The sequence below is a fragment of the Scyliorhinus torazame genome, chromosome 19 (genome assembly GCF_047496885.1).
Source record: "Scyliorhinus torazame isolate Kashiwa2021f chromosome 19, sScyTor2.1, whole genome shotgun sequence".
In the NCBI taxonomy this organism is placed as follows: domain Eukaryota; kingdom Metazoa; phylum Chordata; class Chondrichthyes; order Carcharhiniformes; family Scyliorhinidae; genus Scyliorhinus; species Scyliorhinus torazame.
Window position 1 is genome coordinate 94,759,232 of NC_092725.1, and position 25,744 is coordinate 94,784,975.

At 44.4% G+C, this 25,744-nt stretch overlaps 1 protein-coding gene across 1 annotated transcript in view; it reads left to right on the forward strand.

Annotated features, from left to right (window-relative positions):
* Window positions 1-24,931, forward strand: part of slc17a8 (solute carrier family 17 member 8) — a 124,540-nt gene extending 99,609 nt beyond the window's left edge. Inside the window, exons 9-12 of the mRNA XM_072484832.1 lie at window positions 4,830-4,962; window positions 17,534-17,644; window positions 22,159-22,286; window positions 23,634-24,931. Of these exons, the coding sequence (XP_072340933.1) occupies window positions 4,830-4,962; window positions 17,534-17,644; window positions 22,159-22,286; window positions 23,634-23,987 (726 nt within the window). The 3' untranslated portion in view covers window positions 23,988-24,931. The remainder of the gene's footprint in view (window positions 1-4,829; window positions 4,963-17,533; window positions 17,645-22,158; window positions 22,287-23,633) is intronic.
* The last annotated feature ends 813 nt before the right edge of the window (window positions 24,932-25,744 follow it).

Consider the following 25,744-nt stretch of genomic DNA (forward strand, 5'->3'; position numbering starts at 1 on the left):
GTGAAGATGAAGTTGAAGTGCAATTATCAGGAACGATTTTTGATCAGATGGTTGAAAAAGAACACGAACAGGTGGAGGATGAGGTGGATATTTTTAGTTCAGGAAAATTGGCAGACGTACATCAGAAAGATATAAAAATGAAACGGATGTATCAGAAAGTATATACGGAAGAGGAATCTGAGTGTATACCAGAGTGTTATTACCATAAAAGTGATGTCTTGATGAGAAAATGGAGACCTTTACATACGCAAGCGGATGAAAAGTGGACAGATGTTCATCAAGTAGTTTGACCGGTAGGGTATAGAAAGGAGACATTGCGAGTTGCACATGAGGTACCAGTGGGAGGTCATTTGGGGATAAGGAAAACTCAAGCTAAAATCCAGAAACATTTTTATTGGCCTGGACTACATAAAGATGTAGTTAAATTTTGTCAATCATGTCACACATGTCAAGTGATAGGGAAACCTCAAGCAGTGATAAAACCAGCACCCTTAATACCCATTCCAGCATTTGAGGAACCTTTTACAAGGGTCCTAATTGATTGCATAGGACCGCTTCCTAAAACAAAAAGTGGGAATCAATATCTTTTGACTATAATGGATGTGTCTACTAGGTTTCCAGAGGCTATTCCAGGATGTAATACTACAGTTAAAAAGATTGTGTAGGAATTACTTAAATTCTTTACTAGATATGGACTTCCCACAGAAATACAATCGGATCAAGGATCAAATTTTACCTCAAAGTTATTCAACAAAGTTATGGATAGCTTAGGAATAAAACAATTTAAATCAACTGCGTACCATCCAGAATCGCAGGGAGTGTTAGAAAGGTAGCATCAGACATTAAAGACAATGTTGAGGGCTTATTGTCAAGATTATCCAGAGGATTGGGATCAAGGAATTCCATTCGTACTGTTTGCAATTAGGGATGTACCTAATGACTCAACCAAATTTAGTCCTTTTGAACTAATTTTTGGTCATGAGGTAAGAGGACCACTTAAATTGATTAAGGAAAAATTGGTGGGTGAGAAATCGGAAATTACATTATTGGATTACGTGTCAAATTTTAGGGAACGATTAAATAGAGTAGGTGAATTGGCTGGACAACATTTGAAAGTTGCACAAAATGTGATGAAACGGGCCGTGGACAAGAAATCCAAAGTTCGTAGTTTTGCCAGTGGAGATAAAGTTTTAGTGTTGTTACCAGTGGTAGGTGAGCCTTTAAAACCTAGGTTTTGTGGACCTGATCAGATTGAAAGGAAATTAAGTGAGGTGAATTATGTGGTTAAAAACACCAGATAGAAGGAAGACTCACCGAGTGTGTCATGTGAATATGCTTAAAAGGTACTTTGAAAGGGAAGGAGAGAAAAAGGAGGAGGTTTTAATGATTCTAACTCAAAGTGATGAACCAAATCCAGATGACTGTGAATTTGACATACCTCAAATTAAATTTGAAAATGAAGATGTTCTTAAAAATTGGGATAAATTGGAGAGTTACCTTCCAGAGGAAAAACGAACTGACCTGAAAGAGTTATTGATATCACATGGGCAAGTTTGTGGAGATAAATTGGGAAGTACTAAAATGGCTATACATGATGTAGATGTGGGAAATGCTGTTCCAATCAAACAACATCCATACAGACTTAACCCTTTAAAATTGGCACAGGTTAACAAAGAGATTGAGAGTATGCTTAAAAATGGCATAATTGAAGTGGGTTGCAGCCAATGGAGCTCACCCCTAGTGATGGTACCTAAACCAGACGGTACCCAATGGTTGTGTGTGGACTATAGAAAGGTTAATGCAGTTACAAGAACGGACTCTTATCCTATCCCACGTTTGGAGGATTGCATTGAGAAAGTGGGACAGTCCGCTTTTATTTCCAAATTGGATTTACTTAAAGGTTACTGGCAGGTACCTTTAACCGAAAGGGCGAAGGAGATTTCAGCTTTTGTGACTCCAGATGGTATATACCAATTCAAAGTTATGTCATTTGGCATGAAAAACACCCCAACCACATTTCAACGGTTGACTAACAGTCGTTTCAGGACTACCCAATTGTGCGGTATACATCGACGATCTGGTCATTTTCAGCCAGACATGGAAAGACCATTTAAAACATCTGATGTAGTTATTCGATCGACTTGAGGAGGTGGGTTTGGTGATAACCCTAGCCAAAAGTGAATTTGGAAAAGCCCTAGTCACTTTCCTTGGCCATACAATCGGACAGGGTCGAATGGTCCCACGGGATGTGAAAACAAAAGTTATTGGGGAGTTTCAGATACCCTCGACATGGCGGGAAATAATGCGATTTCTTGGTAGAGTGGATTTTACCGGAAATTTGTATCAAATTTTAGCAGTGTGGTTGCTCCACTGACGGACTTGCTCAAGAAACTTAACAAATTCCAGTGGACAGCGGAGTGTCAACAGGCATTTGACGGCCTGAAGACTGTGTTAACCACTGCTCCTGTGTTAGCCATCTCAAATTATACCAAACCATTCAAAGTGGCGGTTGATGCGAGCGATGTGGGTGTAGGTGCGGTGCTTCTACAAGACGACGACGAAGGGCTAGAGCGGCCTATTGGTTGTTTTTCAAAGAAATTGAATTCTCACCAGAAGAAGTATTCAATGATTGAGAAGGAGAGTTTGAGTTTGGTGCTGGCTTTGCAACATTTTCACATTCATGTGACCAGCATTCCGTCTGACACTATTATATATACTGATCATAATCCGTTGACGTTTTTGGAGCGATTCTGGAATAACAATGCAAGGCTGTTTCACTGGAGTTTATTGTTATAGCCATTTTATTTAAAAATAGTACATGTGGCAGGCCAGGAAAACGTGATAGCCGATGCTTTGTCACGCATGTGATGAACAGAAGGAGTTCAGTTGGAGGAAGAAGAACAAAAAAAAATGGACTATTATTTTACCTGTTTGCGTGTGTTGTTTTTTGCAACGATAAAGCCTATTTACTGTGTGCATTTCTTAAAGGATGGTGAAAAGGTGAAAAATGAAACCATCTTGAAGTTGATGGTTTTTTTTTCTTGGGGGAGGTGTCATGAGACTGTCGCTTTAAGAAATGGTTAGCTGCTCATGTTACTGCAGTGATGTCAGAGTGTGGGTGGAGCTGAACTCTGGTTCTGCTTTTTAGTTTCACTTTGAGAAAAAGCTTGGGTGTGTCTGGGTTTTCCAGTGAGCTGCAGCTGAAGTTAAACAAAGAGCTGTCCTGTTGATCTCTGCCATCCAAAGACTATCTCTGGATCATTTGGTGAATTCAGAATTATAAATGTTCTCAATAGTGAATGTGAACCTAATGTGCCCCTGTTTAAAGGTTTGTTAAGTCTTTTGGATGTTAAAATACAGCTTAAAGGATTACTTAGTGTTGTATTCTTTGGGGATTACCTTTGAATTAATGGTTGCTAAGATATTCACTGTTTGTTTTAAAAAGGTTAACTTGAGTTCATAGAATAAACATTGTTTTGTTTTTAAAAAACACTGGTTCATTTTCTGCTGTACCACACCTGTAGAGTGAGCCGTGTGCTCCCCATACCACAATCTATTAAAAGTTGTGGGTCAGGTGAACTCCATTATACACTTTTGGATTCTCTAAACCCTGACCCATAACAAAAGCCCAAACTCAAAACCACAAAAAAGTCGGGGGAAGAGGTCCAAAAGTCTGGCCAGAGCGGGAGCCACCAAATGTGCGACTTAGTCCCTCATAGCCGCCACCGGAAGTCTCCAGTTCACTTTCTGATCAATGGTAACCTCCAGGATGTTCATTGTGGGGGATTGCCTTTGAATGTAAAGGGGAGATGGTTAGATTCTCTCTTTATGAAAATGGTCATTTCCTGGTGCTTGTGTGGTGTGAATGTTACTTGCCACTTGTCAGTCCAAGCCTGGATATTGTCCAGATTTTGTAGCATTTGGTCACGGAATGCTTCAATACCTAAATAGTTGCGAGTGGTACTGAACATGGAAAGGCAATGGTAATGAGGCAAGTAAAGTATGTCAAGGAGCTTTGACAAAGGGTCATCTGGACTCGAAACATTAGCTCTTTTCTCTCCCTACAGATGCTGCCAAATCTGCTGAGATTGTCCAGCATTTTCTTTTTGGTTTGATTCCAGCATCTGCAGTAATTTGCTTTTATTAAAGTATGCTACCGACTTGTGAAATTCACATATAAAGTGGTGATTGTTTTTTTTTTATCCTCACTAAAAAACAGAGATCTTTAAAATGAGAAGCAGTTTCAATAGTAGAGGTTTGATAGAGGTCTTCAAAATTATCAGGTAAATCAGGAGAAACTGATGTGGTGGGGTGGGGGTGGGGGGTGGGGGGGGGGGTGCAATAACTAAAGGACAGGAATTTCAATTAGCTGGCAGAAGACCCGGGTTGTAGCGAGTTGTTGCTTGGGAAGTACTGCCTGAAAGGGCAGTGAAAGCAGCTTCACTCGTAACTTTCAAAAGGAGAATTGAAGGGGAGAGATTTTGAAGGAATGAGCAAAGAAATGGAGCAAATTGGATTGTTCCTTCAAAGTGCATGATGGGTCGAATGGCCTCCTGTTGTGCTGTGTGAGTCAATGATAGGGTAGATGAGAACAAACCTTTCCACTTAAAGCCCAGAATAAAAGGCATGGAGTCATAACTGTAATTAACGGATGGAATAAGGAGTAAAGGGTGGAATTGAGGGTTAAAAATCAAGGTCTAACAGTGAGATCCGTGCAGAATAAGTAACAAGAGCTGGTGTTAGTTACTCTTACCAAATTCACCAGTTTCATTAAATATTTATATTCTCTTAAATTACATCACTGCAATGTTAAACCTTCTTCCTGGCAGGTGGGTATACTGTCGGCTGTGCCTCACATGGTGATGACCATTGTTGTGCCAATTGGAGGACAGCTAGCCGATTTCCTGAGGAGCAGAAATATTCTATCTACAACATCTGTCCGAAAAATCATGAATTGCGGAGGTAACTCGGTCATCAAATTCTTAGCGTTTGCTTTTACAGGATGTCAGCCAATTGTTTGTTTCAGTATTGTGTATGTTCCATGTGTGTTTTTAATTATGAGGCTGTCTAAAAAATAAAGAACTCACAGCATCTTAGGTTTATCATCAGAGTTGTATAGAAAATGACATTCATAAAACTTAATGGGCCTCAAACCGAGGTATCTATGCACCCAGAGGAAGGATATTGAGGCTGTAAAGTGTAAAGGGTTAACATCGCAAGCACCTGATGCTGATGTAACTGCTGATGCAACTATGATGCAATGTCACATTATTACGATCCTGGACCAGACCCCAAATTTTGCAGGAATACGGGACATGAACCCCAATGACTTTTTTTTAATTTGTAAAGGAGTGACTCCATGCACAAATAGGGATATGGCCTTTTTAAAAAAAACATTATTATTAGCACAGTATTAAACTACATGTTAAACAATGCTTAACAATAAAATGAAACACGGTTAACTCCTAACTGCTACCTTCTTTATCTCCAATCAAGCAAAAAAAACCATCACAGGTCAAAGTAAAGTTAACAAACACGTGGGCCGGAATTCTCCAAGCCCGTGCCGGCTCGGAGAATCGGAGATTACGCCGAGACGGCCCACGACGCCGGTCCGACGGCGGGACGCGATTCTCCGGCAACTGGAGAACCAGCACCAGCCGCGCATATGCGGTCGACGCGGCGCCAGCCAGGGGCCAATGAAAGAGCTCCCCACGGCGATTCTTCGTGGGTGACAGGCCGAGTTCCCGCCGGCGTGGATCTAACATGGTCCAACCCAGTGGGAGCTCGGACCCGGGGCCGCGGTGGCCGTCCTGGTGGGGGGGGGGGGGCGGGGGATTAGACTCCAGGGGGGGCCTCCATGATGGCCGGGCCCACGATCGGGGGCCACCGATTGGTGAGTGTGCGCAATCCGGGGGGGGGGCCTACCTCCTTCCGCGCCGGCCCGCTGTGTGGCTCTGCGGCGAGCAGTGCAGGGCCGCATATGGCAGCTGGAGCAGTGCCGAACACGCCAGCGCTGTGCTGGTCTCCTGTGGGCAACAGAATCGCTGGGACAAGAGGCCCGTTGACGCTGGCGTGAGACACTCCGGTGTTTATGCTGGCGTCAACACTTAGCCGTGTTTTCAGAGAATCCCGGCCATGATTATTTCCCCATCTTTAGATCGAAAGATATTTTGAAAAACTGCTTGAAGAGAGAGGGAGAGCAAGATCCGGTCAGGAGCAGCCTAGAGATACTTGACTGTGTCAGACTACTGCTTCACCTAACAGCCTTTTGCAGAAACTGTTGTTCAGCTTACAGCTTTCAGCAAAACTGATTCCCAGAGACCTGGTACAGACCTGGCCCCTCCTATTAATTACATTATCTTAATCCCACTCAAGACCCATGACCTAATTACTTAAATTTAAATACAAGGGGCTGGATTCTCTGTCGACAGGATCATCTGTTTTGCTGGCAGCGCATTCACGCCCGCGGATTTCACGACGGCGTGGGCGTGCCCACAATGGGAAACCCTATTGGAAGGCTGCCAGGACGGAGAATCCCACTGCCGGCGGGGGCGCACCATACCAGAAAATGGGTATGGCGGGACGGAGAATCCCACCCAATGTTTCTAATTGTCTACTCCCCAGAAATCATAACAAAAACCTTTTAGGCCTTTCCTTGTAAACATAAGCATGGTTTCAAATAGTGATGGTTGCACTTTTATGACATCTTAATTGTACCTATTGCAGCCAGTGTCTGTCTTATTTTTAAACCAGGAGCAGATACATACACACCCTAACTCAGGCATTTAAAACCCTTACTGCACCAGATACATATAATGCAATATATATACCAATTTCTTACATGCATCACAATATGATTAAGTAACTGAGATCTGATGGGAAGCAGAAATACAACCTCATGTAGAGTACTGAGGTGTGTATTGATCTGTAAATAAACAGGAATAATAGTCTGCAGTAGCATTCTTAGGGTAACAGGCAAATCCTAAAGAAGCCCTATCCAGATGCCAAATGCAAGACAAAATATGATGGCAGTGGACAGAGCATAAAGAAACAGAAAATCTCCAGGTGAATACTGCAGACCTGAAACACCTCCAAATCCTTGGAAAAAAGGTTAAGAAGGGAAAAACAGGATTGAAGACTCACCTGAGAATGGAGCGTCTTGGGTGCAGTGGATGCAGGCCTAGAATCCAAGTTGTAGTGAGTACAGATCACAAACTACAAGCCAAACTATTGAAGCAAGTCCAGATCCAGATCTTAGATAAAGCTACCAGTACAAACAAATGATTGAATCCTTGTATGTTATACGGTATCAGGAGCCATCACTGTTGAGTAGAGATCAAGCTTGTGGTTGGGGCTGATTTACAAGGTTGTTGACATTTCTGATAGGCAATGCAGTAGTGAATTCAGAAATTAATTTCCATCCCCATTTTCAGGCCTTGGAAAGCTGAAAAGAGAATATTATGTAAACTTAAGGGTGGATGCCGAGCCCATTTATCTCTTCACAGCAAGATAGATCCCTCAACCATTCTTGGACAAAGTCAAAAGTGAGATTGAGTACATGTTATAACAAGATGTCATCTCTAGCACTGTTGCTTCACAGCATCGAGGGCCACTATCCGTGTGGAGTTTGCACATTCTCCCTGTATCTGCATGGGTCTCATCCCCACAACCCAAAAGATATGCAGGGTAGGTGGATTGGCCATGCTAAATTGCCCCTTAATTGAAAAAATACAATAAAATAAAAAACAACACAAGGAATCATCTCTCCAGCTACGATACCAACGATGGGGTGTTCTGGAATGGTACTGGAATTAGTACCAAAGCCTAATGGTTCAGTTACAAACTATCATGGATCATAGATCATAGAATTTACAGTGCAGAAGGAGGCCATTTGGCCCATTGAGTCTGCACCAGCCCTTGGAAAGTGCACCCCACTTAAGTCCATGCCTCCACCCTATCCCCGTAACCCAGTAACCCCACCTAACCTTTTCATACACTGAGGGCAATTGATCACGGCAAATCCACCTAACCTGTACATCTTTTGGACTGTGGGAGGAAACCGGAGAACCTGGAGGAAACCCACAGGAGAATGTGCAGACTCAGCACAGACAGTGACCCCAGCCGGGAATCGAACATGGGACCTTGGAGTGTGAAGCAACTGTGCTAGCCACTGTGCTGACGTGCTTCCGTAAACTATGTGATTTTGACTCAATTAAACTAGTCAGTAGCGCCTGAGATCCACCCGAAGGCATCAGTGAATAAAAGTCTCGCGAAATTAGCAAACAGCGCTTTTTTCACAAAACTGGATATAAAACGGCTTTTGGAGGGTCCGTTTGGATAAAGAATCCAGATTGTTAATTACTTTTAGCACCCCATTTGGTCACTATTGTTTTAGCAGGTTACCATTCAGAATTGCAAAGAATGATGTCTCAGACACTGGAAGGTATGGAAAGAGTGATATGCCATTTGGATGACATTCTCGTACAGGGTTCATCAAAGGAAGAACATGACCATTGGGTGAGAGCAGCCTTCAAAGTTCTACAAGAAGCAGATTTGACATGGAATGACAAATGCAATTTTTCAAAGTCTATGATAAATTTCTTAGGCAACCCTGGGGAATTACCGCCCATCCACAGAAAACCAAGGTGATTAGAGAGTTCCCACAGCCGAGAGTGATCACAAAATTACAAAGATTCCTGGTGGTGATCAATCAAGTAGGCAGATTTTTACCAAACTTGGTGGAAATCAACGAGTCATTACAACAGCTGTTGAGACAAGGTCAAAAGTAGTGTTGGAACATGGGTCGCAAAATGCTTTTGACAAGATCAAATATCTTCTATTTTCGCCAGAGAGTCTAGTGCACTATCACCCAGAATTGCCAACAAGGGTAGCAGCTGATGCGTGCTGCAGGTTTGGTTGCAGTGCTGCTTTAAATTCAAAAAGACGGACAAAGAAGACCAGTATATTACACCTCAAGGTCTCTCATGGACACAGAGTAAAGGTATGCAAGCATTGAGAAAGAAACATTAGCAGCGACATGTGAGATGTTCTCTGATTATACCATGGGATTAAGATTTAAAATTGAAGCTGACCACAAGCCTTTGCTTATTCTTCGTAACCTAAAGGAAATTGCAAAAATGCCACATAGAATTCAATACTTTAGGCTGATACTCATGAGATATGATTCAATTACTGAGTACGTCGTAGGGAAGTAACAGACAACATCTGATACATTATCAAGAATAGAATTGAACGAGTCAAGCTGGAAGATTTACCTTTTATTGAGAAAGTGGAAGCATTAACTTGGCTCAAAACTAAATACTTACCAGCCATGGAGAAAAATGCGATTACAATAGATTAAGTAAGAGCAACAGCCGGATGACAAATCAAACCAGAACAGATGGCTGGATTAAACTCCTAATAGCCCAGTATATTGCTAATACTTTGAACAGTTAAAACATCTCATAATCATTGATGATTTCTTCGATTTTAATGAAGACTAGCCATCCCTAAAACACTTCAACTTGATATTCTCCAAAAAATATAGCATGGTCACTTGGGAATAGTGAAATACAGAGCAAGAGCCCAGCAGTCTGCCTGGTAGGTCAGGCATCAGTCACTCCATTGAAGGGTTAATCATTAGTTGCCTTACCTGGGCAACAAACAGCAGAGAGAACAACTGGCACCCTCCACTTTTCCTTCGAGGCCATGGCAGTGATTTATTTGAGTTGAAAGGTAAGGTTTTCATCATCGTCATTGATTACTACTCCTGATAGTTTGAAGTGAGTGGACTGCACAGCACCATGGTCAAGTCAGTCATTGCATCACTAAGAAGAATCTTCTTGACACATGGCATTCCGGACGTCGTAGTGTCAGACAACGGACCTCAGTTTGCTAACGAGCTGTTCTATAACTTTGTGCAGGAATATGATTTCAGGCACGTGTCTAGTTCACCTTGATGTCCTCAGCCAAATGGGGAAGCAGAAAGAGAAGTTTGAACAATCAAAGACTTGACGAAAAGGAACAAAGATATTAACTTAACCCTTCTTAACTGCAGAACCTCCGTAAAAAAACAGATCCTCATCATCAGTTCCTTTGATGGGAAGGCAGCAGTGATCATGATTTCTGGCTCTACAACAAACGCTACCACCTAACATTACCTCAGATGATTATGAGAAAGTTAGGAAACGTGAGGAGCAACAAAGAGACAGTCAGCTCATAATTTCAACTTCAGACAGATAGCATAAGAATTGTAAATGTTGCAGCCCAGAGAGAGTGTGGATATGAGATCAACAGAAAGAAGGCATTGGAATAGAAGGAGCTCCACAGCCAGGATCTTACAGAATTGAGACGGACCCGGGAAATATCAAAAACAATCAAAGAGACATGGTATCATTGGGAAGGAAACCAGTGGAACCTTGGACATACCATTTAGATCCGAATGGAGACAAGGAAACAGAAACAGGTCGAAACTCTATAGTCACCCAGGGTGAAAGACACTCCGAACGAATGATGAGGGAATGCAGTTCATCATCAACACTGAAATGAAATCAGGACCAGATTAGGAAGATTGGTTAAGGCACCAGAGAGACTAACCCTGTGAATCCTGAGACTTTGGGAGGAATTGAATTGGGGCGATGGTGGGAATTGAGACTGGAGGAATTGAATTGGAATGAGATTGGGAATTGGGACTGGAGGAATTGCATTGGGATGAGAGTGGGAATTGGGACTGGAGGAATTGAATTGGAATGAGATTGGGAATTGGGACTGGAGGAATTGAATTGGGACGAGAGTGGGAATTGGGACTGGAAAAATCGAATTGGAATGAGATTGGAAATTGGGACTGGAGGAATCGAATTGGGACGAGAGTGGGAATTGGGACTGGAGGAATTGAATTGGGACGAGAGTAGGAATTGGGACTGGAGGAATCGAATTGGGACGAGAGTGGAAACTGGGACGAGGAATCAAACTGGGACGAGAGTGGGAATTGGGACTGGAGGAATCGAATTGGGACGAGAGTGGGAATTGGGACTGGAGGAATCAAATTGGGACGAGAGTGGGAATTGGGACTGGATGGATTGAATTGGGATGAGAGTTGGAATTGGGACTGGAGGAATCGAATTGGGACGAGAGAGGGAACTGGAGGAATTGAATTGGAATGAGAGTGGGAATTGGGACTGGAGGAATTGAATTGGAACGAGAGTGGGAATTGGGACTGGAGGAATCGAATTGGGATGAGAGTGGGATTTGTGACTGGAGGAATCGAATTGGGACGAGAGAGGGAACTGGAGGAATTGAATTGGAACGAGAGTGGGAATTGGGACTGGAGGAATCGAATTGGGATGAGAATGGGAATTGGGACTGGAGGAATTGAATTGGGATGAGAGTGGGAATTGGGACTGGAGGAATTGAATTGGGATGAGAGTGGGAATTGGGACTGGAGGAATCGAATTGGGACGAGAGAGGGAACTGGAGGAATTGAATTGGAACGAGAGTGGGAATTGGGAGTGGAGGAATCGAATTGGAACAAGAGTGAGAATTGGGACTGGAGGAATCGAATTGGGGCGAGAGAAGGAACCGGGACTGGAGGAATCAAATTGGGTCGAGAGTGGGAATTGGGGCTGGAGGAATTGAATTGGGATGAGAGTGGGAATTGGGGCTGGAAGAATTAAATTGGAATGAGATTGGGAATTGTGACTGGAGGAATCGAATTGAAGTGGGGCTAGAGTGGGAATTGGGACTGGAGGAATCAAATTGAAGTGGGACTAGAGTGGGAATTGGGGCTGGAGGAATTGAATTGGAATGAGATTGGGAATTAGGACTGGAGGAATCGAATTGGAATGAGATTGGGAATTGTGACTGGAGGAATCGGATTGGAATGAGATTGGGAATTGTGACTGGAGGAATTGAATTGGAATGAGATTGGGAATTGTGACTGGAGGAATCTAATTGGAATGAGATTGGGAATTGTGACTGGAGGAATTGAATTGGAATGAGATTGGGAATTGTGACTGGTGGAATCGAATTGGAATGAGATTGGGACTTGTGACTGGAGGAATTGAATTGGAATGAGATTGGGAATTGTGACTGGAAGAATCGAATTGGAATGAGATTGGGAATTGTGACTGGAGGAATTGAATTGGAATGAGATTGGGAATTGTGACTGGTGGAATCGAATTAAAGTGGGGCTAGAGTGGGAATTGGGACTGGAGGAAGTTAATTGGGGTGAGAGTGGGAATTACAGTTGAAAACTGGTCTTTTTTTTAGTGCTGGTGGAGGGTTCATAAACACATACCAAGGTTGGGCAAGGGGGTCAGAGGAAAAATGGGGATGGGGAAGGTTGGGAGGATTTCTTCTGCTGTTCTGAATAGGGAGGCTGCCTGCTTCTCCTGGGCCATCAACAGCATTCCAGAACATTAGGCACACTTCTAACCACTCTGGCACTTTCCAAAAGCTGAGTTTCTCCAATGGAGCCACAATCCCCCAGAGTCGCATCCCACCTCCACCAACCCCACCCAATACAGCCTTCCAGGGTTTACATTTAGACACCACTCACCTTACTAGAACATTGGAAAGGCAACAAATGTGAACTGGAGTAGAGCTATCAAGGGTCAGTGAGTGGGTTTTCACTTTCCCTCTTTTCCTGACCAGTGAATTTGGAAGAGGAGGGTGGAATTCAATTTGAATTACATTGTATTTACAGCACAGAAACAGGCCATTCTACCCAACTGGTCAATGCTGGTGCTTATGCTCCACCTGAGCCTCTTTCCAGCTTTCTTCATTAAACCCGAGCAACATATTCAACTATTCCTTCCTCCCTTAAAAGCATCTCTGCTATTTAGTTCAGCCACTCCTTATAGAGACATAGGGCTTAGGAGCAGGAGAAGGCCATTTGGCCCTTCAAGCCTGCTCTGCCATTTGAATGGCTGCCCTGATTGTGGTCTTAATTCCACTTTCCCGTCTGCTCCCCATAACCCTTGACTCTGTTGTCCATCAAATATCTCTCTAACTCGGCCTTGGATAAATCAAACGACTCAGCCTCCACTGCGCTCTGGGGAAGAGAATTCCAAAGACTAACAACCTTCTGAGAGATAAACATTCTCCTCATCTCGGTCTTATTAAGACCTCTTATTCTTAAATTCTGTCTCCTAGTTCTAGTCTTCGCCGCAACAGGGAACATACACCCAGTATCTACCCTATCAATTACCCACAGGATCTTATATGTTTCAATAAGACCACCACATATTCCTCTAAACTCCAATGGGTTTCAGCCCAACCTATCCAAACTTTCCTCACAAGATAAGCCCGTGTGGGAGTGAATTCCACAATCCTCCCACTCTCTGGGTAAAGAAGTTTCTCCTGAATTCTCCAATGAATTTAGTAGTGACTCTCTTATACGTTTGGCCCTGAGTTTTGGACAGCCCCCATGTGGCGATATCTTCTCCACGTGCCTATTCTGCTGAATCCATAGAATCATTTGACAGATATTGCACCAGGAGCGGGGTTTCTTCCTGTCCAACCCGTACCCTGGGTTGACCTACCCCAAATGCATCAAAGCACGCTCTTCCTGAGACAGATTGGAAGTGAAGCTTTGTAAAATTCTCCCTCTGACATTCAGGTCTCTGAGCTACCCTCAGCAATGGTCTGCTAAGTATTCCTGAGCCATAGTTAAATGTCTACAGTCTTTTGACAAGGCAAAGACTGTGTCAGCCTTCTCCATGACAACCACTGACAATCTGATGCTGCGAGGATTGACCTTTACAACTTTGTGCATTCAACGTCATCGTATTGTCATCTTTGTTGAATAGTGCAGATTTAAAGGATCTTTCAGAACAGGAGAAGGCTATTCAACCCATCCAGCCTATATCAGCTCTTTAAGAAAGCTATTCAATTAGTCCCATTTCCCTGCTATTTTCCCAGCAAATATTTATGCAATTTATTTTTGCACGTTATTAGGTCTCTGCTACCACTGCCCTTCAGGCAGGGCATTGCAGATCACAGCAACTCGCTGCGCTTAAATATTTTAACGATTTAAAACATTGGCGGCATGGTGGCATAGTGATTAGCACTGCTGCCTCACAGCGCAAGGACCCAGGTTCAATTCTGGCCTTGGGCGACTGTGTGGAGTTTGCACTTTCTCCCCGCATCTGTGTGGATTTCTTCCGGGTGCTCCAGTTTCCTCCCACAGTCCAAAGATGTGCAGGTTAGGTGGATTGGCCATGCTAAATCGACCCTTAGTGTCCAAAGATGCACAGGTTAGTTGGGGTTATGGGGTACAGGGATAGGGTGGGGGTGGGAACCTAGGTAGGGAGCTCTTTCAGAGAGTCAGTGCAGACTCAATGGGCCAAATGTCCTCCTCTGCATTGTAGGAATTCTATGGTTCTATTTTCTTGCAATCTCACCTCAGATTCCTTTTCCAATTGTCTTGAATCTGTGACTGTTTGAAGTTGATAACTTATACGATGGAAAAAGTTTTAGAATATTTATTCTATCAAAACTGTTCATAATGCTGAAAAACAACAACAACTTTATCTAGCATCTTTAACACCATAGAATCATCCTGAGATGTATCATAGGAGAAATCAGAAATCAGGGGCTTGACTTCACTGGGGTTTTGATTTGGTTGGAAGGTGGATCTGCTTGTTTACCCCCTTCTCCAGAAGGAAAGTCTGTCCCAAATGGAGCGACTTTTAAAAAGTAATACCACACTGGTACTGGAGCAAGTCCCGACGTCGAGAGCTTGGCTGTCAGCTCCTGCAGTCCCAGCCACACCTTGGCTCAGTAATGGATGCTTCCCGGGCTGTCGATAGTTGCAGGAAGAGGGACGTTGGCCACCAGCATTCCAGTCTCTTAGGGAACAGTGAGGAGTCTTGGAAAAGTGGAAAGAGGACGGGGAGTGGATTTTGGTGGGTAGGAATGGAGGGTGGGGGTGACATCTTGGGGGTGGTGCCTCTGATACACTCAGGGAACCCCCCCCCCCCACCCTCGGGATTGATGTGTCCCTCTTCCTTTCTGCCTTTTCAAAGAAGCCATTCAAATATGGTCCACCTGCCATTACACGGCGTTTTATGAAAGTGAAAATGGATTGAGGCTCTTAATTGCCAATAAATAGGGCAGTTAAGGGCCTCAACAGTCCGAAGGGTGGGTGGCCTGGTGGATGACCTATCCAACCCCACCCCCATATTACGGGAAAAAGGTTGAGGTTGGGCAACAAAGAGCGGAGGTTAAAATTCAACCCCTAGCAAAGTTTGACACAGAATAACATTGGGAACTATTCGGAGGTGTGAACAAAACCTGACCAGAGAGGTAGCTTTCTAGGCACATTTTAAAGAAGGAAAGAGGGGTAGAGAGATGGAGAGGTTTCGGAAGGGAGTTCCAGAGCTTAGGGCACATGCAGCTGAAGGCATGGCCAGCAATGTTGGAGTGACTAAAATTGGAGACATGCAAGAGGCCAGAATATGAAGAGCGCAGAGATGCAGAGATCCTGGAAGATTGTAGGGCTGGCAGAGATCAGCGAGATAGGGAGAGGTAAGGACATGGAGGGATTTGAAGATAAGGATGAGACTTTTGAATTTAGGCAGCGCAGGAGTGCTTGGTGAATGAGACTTGGATTTATTTTTTATACGTTCACAGGATGTGGGCGTTGCTGGCTGGGCCAGCATTTTTCGCCCACCCCTAATTGTCCTTGTACTGAGTGGTTTGCTTGCTAGGCCAGTTCAGAGGGCATTTAACAGTCAACCACATTATTGTGGATCTGGAATCACATGTGGGCCAGACCAGGTAAGGATGGCAGATTTCCTTACTGTACCAGATGGATTTTTACAACAATCAATTCACAGTCATCATTAGTTTCTTAATAAGAACATAAGAACTAGGAGCAGGAGTAGGCCATCTGGCCCCTCGAGCTTGCTCCACCATTCAATGAGATCATGGCTGATCTTTTGTGGACTCAGCTCCACTTTCCAGCCCGAACACCATAACCCTTAATCCCTTTATTCTTCAAAAAACTATCTATCTTTATCTTAAAAACATTTAATGAAGGAGCCTCTACTGCTTCACTGGGCAAGGAATTCCATAGATTCACAACCCTTTGGGTGAAGAAGTTCCTCCTAAACTCAGTCCTAAATCTACTTCCCCTTATTTTGAGGCTATGCCCCATAGTTCTGCTTTCACCCGCCAGTGGAAACAACCTGCCCGCATCTATCCTATCTATTCCCTTCATAATTTTATATGTTTCTATAAGATCCCCCCTCATCCTTCTAAATTCCAACGAGTACAGTCCCAGCCTACTCAACCTCTCCTCGTAATCCAACCCCTTCAGCTCTGGGATTAACCTAGTGAATCTCCTCTGCACACCCTCCAGTGCCAGTATGTCCTTTCTCAAGTAAGGAGACCAAAACTGAACACAATACTCCAGGTGTGGCCTCACTCATACCTTATACAATTACAGCATAACCTCCCTCGTCTTAAACTCCATCCCTCTAGCAATGAAGGGCAAAATTCCATTTGCCTTCTTAATCACCTGTTGCACCTGTAAACCAACTTTTTGCGACTCATGCACTAGCACAGCAGCATGTTTTAATATTTTATCATTTAAATAATAATCCCTTTTGCTGTTATTCCTACCAAAATGGATAACCTCACATTTGTCAACATTGTATTCCATCTGCCAGATCCTAGCCCATTCACTTAGCCTATCCAAATCCCTCTGCAGACTTCCAGTATCCTCTGCACTTTTTGCTTTACCACTCATCTTAGTGTCGTCTGCAAACTTGGACACATTGCCCTTGGTCCCCAACTCCAAATCATCTATGTAAATTGTGAACAATTGTGGGCCCAATACTGATCCCTGAGGGACACCACTAGCTACTGATTGCCAACCAGAGAAACACCCATTAATCCCCACTCTTTGCTTTCTATTAATTAATCAATCCTCTATCCATGCTACTACTTTCCCCTTAATGCCATGCATCTTTATCTTATGCAGCAACCTTTTGTGTGGCACCTTGTCAAAGGCTTTCTGGAAATCCAGATATACCACATCCATTGGCTCCCCGTTATCTACCGCACTGGTAATATCCTCAAATAATTCCACTAAATTAGTTAGGCACAACCTGCCCTTTATGAACCCATGCTGCGTCTGCCCAATGGGACAATTTCCATCCAGATGCCTCGCTATTTCTTCCTTGACGATAGATTCCAGTATCTTCCCTACTACCGAAGTTAAGCTCACTGGCCTATAATTACCTGCTTTCTGCCTACCTCCTTTTTTAAACAGTGGTGTCACGTTTGCTAATTTCCAATCCGCCGGGACCACCCCAGAGTTTAATGCCAGATTTATTTTTATTAAATTCAAATTTTATCATCTACTATAGTAGGATTTGAACCTGGGAATCCAGAGGATTACCCTGAGTCTGTGGATTATTAGTCTGGTGATAATACAATTATGCCACAGCTCCCAATGCACAGCAGAATTTTGGATATCAGTTGAAATTATGATTCCAGTCACTAATGTAAAGTTTTATTTCCAAAGGCTTCGGCATGGAGGCTACCCTGTTGCTAATTGTTGGTTATTCTCACACCAGAGGGGTTGCAATCTCTTTCTTGGTCCTTGCTGTTGGATTTAGTGGATTTGCGATTTCTGGTAGGTTATCTTGTATTCTAATCATCTGCATCCAATCAACTTAATTGTTTCTTATTGCTTGATGCGTACTTCTCCCTTGGATTCTCTTTATAGGCTGGTTGCTTTGGCATATTTTCCCTTGGAAAGTGGGGTTGGTGTCGGAACATTGGAACAGGAGGAGGCTATCTGGCTCTTTGAACCTATTTCTACATTCAGTTAGAACATATTTAGATCTGTATCTAACTCCAATTAACCACCTTGGCTCTGTCAGATAGGAAGTTGGGTTTTATTTCATTTTCTTCATGGGACGTGGTCACCAATGGCAAAGCCAGCATTTGTAGCAGCCCATCCCTAATTGGACTTGAACTGACTGTCTTGCTCGGCCGTTTCAGAGGGGCAGTTATGAGTCAACCACATTGCTGTGGGGCTGGAGTCACATGTAGGTCAGACAGGGTAAGAATGGCAGATTTCCTCCCCTGAAGGGCCAGATGGGTTTTTGCAACAAGCAATGATGGTTTTGTGGTCACCGTTACTGGAACCTCTTTATATTCTAGATTTTTAAATCAATTAATCTAATTTACATTCCAGCAGCTGCAACAGTGGAATTTGAACCTATGCCCCCAGGGTTTTAGCTTGGGCCTCTTGATTACCAGTGACATTAACACCATGCACCATCTCCTCTTTATGGATGCAACAATGCAAATATTGTGACAGCCACATACTCACTACCTTGCCCTGGAAGCAAGACATGAGACTCGATATTCCGAAGGGCCTCTTCGGTACTGCATGACACTATGACTTCAGTAGTAACACCATTTTTCTTAGATGTCCCCTCAAATTTAGCATAATTTCTCAAATCAGGACAGAATGGTTGAGGGTCTTTCCTCTGGTGCGTGCTGCCTAAAGGGGCAGGGGAAGCAGACTCAAGAATAACTTTCTTTTTTAAAAAAACATTTTTAAAAAATTCTCCTTTTTCACATTTTCTCCCACATTTACATCCATCAACAATAAACAATAATCAGCAAGATATGTCAGTCCCCATAATAACAACGATCCCATCTACCCACCAACCCCCAAACCTCTACATAAACAAATGACAAAAAGGAATCAGGGATTACCCGTAGTCACCCTTAATCTTACACTGCTCCCACCCCGCCCCACCCCCCACCCCCTCCCACATCCCACCCTCCCCCCCACCCCAGGTCTCCAGCTCCTCCCGTCCACTGCCTCTTGTAAAACTCCTCTTCCCAACCTCGGTTCCTTCCCCCCAACTTTCCACCCCGGCTAGACCACTCGGACCCTGTTCTGCCAGGCTCCGATGGCCGCAGCCCCTCCCCCACCTCACTCCTGTTCACTGGCCGGCTTAAACCGGCCAGCGTGGAGGCCCCCACCCGGGTCCCTTTCCCACTTGCCCGGCCCTAGGAAAGCCCAAAGATCACCTTTTAGCACACAAACCCCGCATATACACCTACACCCCAAAGAACTCTCATTTCGAGTGAAAGTCCCGTCCCTTCCCTTGTCCAAATATATACCACATTGGCTCCTTTAATCTCTACACCCACGTGCAGTGATACAAAAAAGAAGAAAATACAGTCATGAGGTTACATCGGCACATGGCCATTCCTCAATTTGTCAGTTCTGCCACAGTCCTTCTGCTTTTGCAAACTCCTCCGCTGCTTCCGCCGTTCCAAAATAAAAGTCCCTGAGCTTATAAGTCACCCTCAGCTTCGCTGGATATACAATGCCGCACCGCACCTTGCTAATGTACAGTGCCCTCTTCACCCGATTGAAGGCAGCCCGCCTCCTTGCCAGCTCCACCGTAAAGTCCTGGTATACACGTATACCAGCTCCAGCCCACTGCACCACCCGCTTCTGCTTGGCCCAGCTCAGGACCTTCTCCTTCACCCTGTACGTACGGAAGCACAGAGTCACTGCCCTTGGCGGCTCACTCGCCTTTGATACAGGCCTCCACGACCGATGAGCCCGATCCAGTTCATATTGGGAGGGATCCTCCCCCTCCCCCAATAGTTTTGCCAGCATCGCGGCAAAATACTCAGTCAGCTTCGGTCCTTCAACTCCTTCGGGCAGCCCCACAATCCTCAAATTCTGTCGCCTGGATCTGTTTTCCAGACCTTCCGTTTTTCCTCGCAGATCCTTGTTAGTATCCATCACTTTTAGCATCTCTTTCCCCATCGAGGCAAGTTGATCACCGTGCTGCAATAACGTCTCCTCCACTTCCTTCAGCGCCTCCCCTTGCTCTCGCACCTCCGCCACTGCGCTCGCCACCTCCGTCCTCACCGGGGAAACCGCCTCCTCCACCAGCACACTCAAAACCTCCCTCATCTCCTTCCTAACCATCTCCATGCATTTCGCAATCTGCGCCAACTGTTTTTCAAATTCCGCAGCCATCACCTTAGTCATTTCTTCAGCCGTAAGCAGTGCGGCCTTCCCTGGTGCTCCAGCCTCCATTTTTCCTGGTGACCCCGCGGTGACCTTTCCACTCCCCGACGGACCTCCAGCTGTTTTTTTTCCGGCCGTTTTCTTGCTCACCCTCGACATTTTTCTTTGTTCTTTTTTTCCTCCTGTGTCTTCACTGTGCCTCCTCCGTTCCTTCTCCCTGCTTCTGCCGCCTCCGTGGACCCTGGGACCGGGCTTAAAGCCCCGAAAATGCCGTTCCCGAACAGGAGCCCTCCATTGTACGGCCGCCTCCCGCCCGCCGTCACCGGAAGTCGTAAGAATAACTTTCAAAAACAAATGAGACATAAACTTGAAAAAGGAAAAGAAACTGCAGGACTAGGGAGCAAAAGTGGAGTGGGGGAAATGGAAATAATTGGCCAGATCTCACAAAGACCTGACACAAAAAGGATGGGCCAAATGGTTTGTTTTGTGCTGAAATGAACCAAATGACTTCTCATATTTTAGCAGTGTTGGGACAGTGGCAGAAATGTGCATAATAACTGAGGCTGTGACATGAATCACATGAATGACAGAGTAATTGTAAGGCTCCCAGTGGAAAAACCATACTGGAATGAAGCATGGGTCAGTGATGGAGACAAGTCAGGCAGTGTAGCCAAATTGTTCGCACCTGCACCCTGTGCAATTGCAACTCTGTACCAGGACTGCAGGGCTGAAAAACCAGTCTTGACTTTGAGAATTTCTTTGCACAGCAAATTGTTATGATTTGGAATGTGCTGCTTGAAAGGGTGGTGGAAGCAGATTCAGCAACATTCAAAAATCAATTGGAAAAATATTTCAAAGGATTAAACTTGCTGGGCTATGGGGAAAGAGTACGGGAGAGGGGTCAATTGGTTATCTCTTTCATGAGCCAGACACAGGCACGATAGGCCGAATGGCCTCCTTCTGGGCTGCATCATTCTCTGATTTTAGGCAACAAATGAGGTGCAGAAAAGAACAGGTATGAGGGTGAGAGGAGGGTGAAGAAGAACCCTTAAGATTGCATTTTGGAACATCTTCACTCGACATGTGAAATTGAGGACATCCTGCTCACCGAAACGCAGACCATGCTTTGCAACACAGTGAGGGGAGTCTGGGACTAGGACATTGGCTGAGAAAACCACAGGTGATTCTGCGGCCATGTCCTCCCAGGGATAGCTACCCCGAACCCCCTCCCACTGCCATCCATGGCTGATAAATTATTATGGGTGGCATATCTGAGATTTCCTTGCAAGTTCCACACTTGGCAAGGATTGCTGAATCTCTCCACTTTGTTTTCAGGGATAGTCAGATATTGGCAACATCAGCACTCAGCCCAGAAATCAGACTAACGAAGTGACAGCATCGCATCCAAGCTGCCTCGGTCCTAAGCTCTGAAATTCCTTTCTTAAACTTCCCATCTTTCTCTCTCCCCTCCTTTAAGATGCTCCTTAAAAACTTACCTTTAGCCCAAGCTTTGGTCACCTGGCCTAATATCACCAATAGATCAAAAGGGACATTTCACTTAATGAAAGGTGTTAAATGGATGCGAGTTAATGTTAATGCAGGTTCAGGTATCATGGGAAGCAAAGGGAAGCCCATTTTCTTCAGTTCTCTGCTTAAAGGCAGGTCTAATCCACAGTGTCACAACCTTCACCATGGGTAGGGCAAGGAGACAGATCCTGAATCCACCCCACCCAGAACCAGGTTTGAACCCTCCTCTGTTGGAACCAACCAGATTTACGGCAACCATCCAAGGAGCCCGAATTGTTGTGGCAACATGTTGTAGTCTGGCGCTATGACTAGTGATGGTCGGGGCTCCAATTTTCTTTGCATCACATGGCTGTCCATGAATCTTGCCCATTTGTACCATTGTTGGAAGGATTTACAAGTTGATACTTAACCTACTTGGCCATTTGTCAACACACCTTCCTCAACTATTGGGTCCTGGGGTGGGACTCGAACCCAGAGCTTCTGGTTCAGAGGCAGGAGAGCTAACCACTTCACCACAAGACCTCCTGTTGTGTTACCTATGATGATGAAATGTCTCTACAGTCCATCCCTATCTGATTAGGATTGTATCCTATTGTTGTTGAATTCAGGGTTCAATGTAAATCACTTGGACATCGCACCTCGTTATGCCAGCATTCTGATGGGAATATCCAATGGCGTGGGAACACTGTCAGGAATGATTTGTCCATTAATCGTTGGAGCAATGACAATAAATAAGGTAGAACCAAACATTCCGTCTGTTTCTGAATGACAATTTTCTTTAATTTCTCAACTGGAGTGTTGTGTCACCGTCTGGGCACCCAACCTTAGGGAGAATATCAAAGGACTTGGAGAGAGTGTAGAGGGGATTTGTCTTTTTATTCTTTCATCCATGGGGTGTGTGCATAGTATGGCCAGTATCTATTGCCCATTCCTTGAGAAGGTGGTGGTGAGCAGCCTTCTTGAACCGTTGCAGTCCATGTGGGAGTTATAAGAATGGTAGCGGGGGATTGAGAAATTTCAGTGACACGGAGGGAGTGCAGAAACTGGGCTTGTTCTCCTTCAAAAACCGAGAAGGTTAAGGGGAGATTTAATCGGGTTTGTAACATTTTAAGGGATTTTGGAAGAGTAGATAGGGATAAACTGTTCCCGTTGGGCTTAATAACCAAAAAGGAAAGAGGAGAAACTGTCTTACACACCAAGTTATTGTGATCTGGAATGCACTGCCTGAAAGGATGGTAAAAGAAAATTCATTAGTAACTTTCAAATGGAATTGGACAAATGACTGAAAAGATAAAATCCGTTGGGCTTTGGGGAAAGAGGAGGGGAGTGCTCTTGGGTAGCCAAAGAGCTGACACAGACACGATGGCATGAATGGCCTCCTATGATTCAATGAACTCATTAGGCAGAGCATTGCTGCTGATTGTTTTATTGTTTGGTTAAAGAGGCTGAAGAATCGGACATATGGATGTGATAACATGGCAGCTAAATGGGATTTCGCGTTATTGATGTGTTATCTTAATTTAATTTAAAAATATGAAATTATCAGTTGATCCAGGTTGCATGGACCATAGTATCCTTTTCTGACCATAGTATCCTTTTCTGTTTCACACATTCACATGGCCTTGGCTGAGATAGCACTTCCATGTCAGAAATGTTTGGGTTCAGGTCCCACTCCATAGTCTTAAGTCAAAATTTGGGTTGACATGGCCAATGCAGTGCAGGAGTGTTACACTGTCAGTGGAGCTGAGCCTCTCAATAAAATGATAAATCCAGGCCCCCATTTGTCCCCACTGCTGGGTGTAAAGGCCAAAGAAGAGCAAGGGTGTTCTCCCTGGTGCCCTGGCCAATAATTAACCCTAAATGAACAACTATAAACAGATGATTTATTTAATTGTTGTTTGTAGGAGCATGCTGTGTTCAATTTGGCTGCTCCTTTCCCTATAGTAGAAAAGTGACTACACTACAATGAAAAAAATTGTTGCCTATGAGGTGATTTGGGAGATTGAGAAAGCTTCTTCTTTCTTTCAGAATTCATTTAAAGCCATCAAGTTTTTCTTATGTATTTTTAATTAATTGCCTTCAGACCCGTGAAGAGTGGCAGAATGTGTTTGTGATCGCCTCGGTGGTCCATTACAGTGGGGTCATCTTCTACGGAATCTTTGCTTCAGGTGAGAAGCAGGACTGGGCTGACCCTGAGGACACAAGTGAAGACAAGTGTGGCATCATTAGCCAAGATGAACTGGCCGAGGAGACAGAACTTAATGACGAAAGCTACATCGGTCCAAAGAAAAAGATGTCCTATGGTGCTACAAGCCAAATCAATGGAGCCCGTAAAGAGAGCTGGAAGAAGAAAAGGGGAAAAGCACATGAAGAATTGGTAGAAGATCAGAACAGTTATCATTGTGAAAATGGAGACTATCGAGATAAGTCACAATGAGATCACGTGATCTGGACAACATGCTGTGACTAAATATCAAGGTTCAAGGCTTATAAATGTTACATTTAACAACTTCATAAAAATTGTTGGCCTTTTTTAAAGATTGCAGTGGTAGAAATGGCCTTCTCTCAAATTGTGCAATTCGTTATTGGTGACTATAAACATTGTAAAATAAATTGGCCCTGATGGAAGCTCCATCACATAAAATATGGTGCACAGAAACAGGCCATTCAACCCAACTGGTCTCTGTTAGTATTTATGCTCCTCATGAGTCTCCTCCCACTGCTATTTCATCGAATCCGATCAACAGATCTTTCTAATTTTTCCTTCCTCATGTGTTTATCTAACTTCCCCTGAATTGCCTCTATGTATTTCTCAACAACTTCATGCAGAATTGAGTTCCAAATTTTCACCACCCTCTGGATAAAGAAATTTCTCCTGAATTCCCTATTGTGACTGTATGATATTTATGGGCCTTAGTTTTGGTTTTGCCCTCAAGTGGGAACATATGTTTAACATCAAATCATTTCATGGCTTTAAAGACCTCTATGAGGCCACTCTCAGTCCTGAATGCAGACGACCATGCAGGCCTGTGAAAATATTGTGCTACAAAGTTGTCATATATGACCCAGAGAGGTGAATAAAACAGACGGACTTTGCCCATATCAAAACCGGTTCCCAAAACTGACTCTGCTTAAACCAACAATTAGCAATGTGGGGCAATTAAGTGGGACTCTTCAGAATGGAGGCAGGTTACTTCAGGAATGAATTCTGTAATGTTAACGTTGACAGCACATTATCACAGTTTGTGTTCTGATTGGCTTGCAGTCCCACCTGTGTCTGTAAAGCCCTTACATTCCATTATTGATGTTAAGCTGATTGAACTTTGATGTGAGCAAATATGGATTTATTGATCTTGGTGTGATTATAATAAACAAGCAATGTGTCATACACTGGGACAATTCTGAAATTACATGATGCAGAGAAGGAGGAATTATTAGTAACTTAGTCTATCGGGATCTCGCCGTAGCATGGCAAGAAACCAATTATCACCACTTAAGCCCTATTTCTTACAATTAACGAGAGCCACCCATATCCAACGGCCTCCTGTCATTCAGCGGCCTCCCCAGCAAGTGGTCATTCTGGCGCTGATTGGTACTCCTTTTGAAAAACATCAAAATGGCTGAAGGCCTCCTGTGGGGAGCCGAGGAGGTGAGTAGCCATCTTTGGTCACAGACAAAGAACCTGGAGGCACTGGGATTGCCAACCCCGTGCTCGGCTGGGGGTGGGGAACCCTTTGCAGGAGTGGGCCGCCATAGGAGGGTTGGGGAGGCCCTGGGGGGGGGGCAACCGGGTGGGGGGGAGCAACCGCTTTTGGCACCATCATGAAAACCTCTGGATGGTGTTTACCCATTCCGGGGGCAACTCTTGTCCTCGCCCATCTGCCCCAACGACCACCCATAACCCCCACCGACTGCTGAGGCCTCTGGCCATGCGGCTGAAGGCTATTGTTAATAGAGAATTGGCAATCGTGGTTAAGTGAGCACTTCACACAACCCAAGTGGATTCCCATGGGTGGGCCATGTAGTATGTGGGAGTCATTGCCTTGCATCCCCATCACAACTTGATGCCTGGACACTATGCCTGAACACTGCGGGAGGCAATACCACACACTCAGCAGCCAACATCTGAACACCCAGGGGATGGGATGAGCTCCAGGGACATGTCCATGGGAAGAGGTTGGGATAGGTGCCACA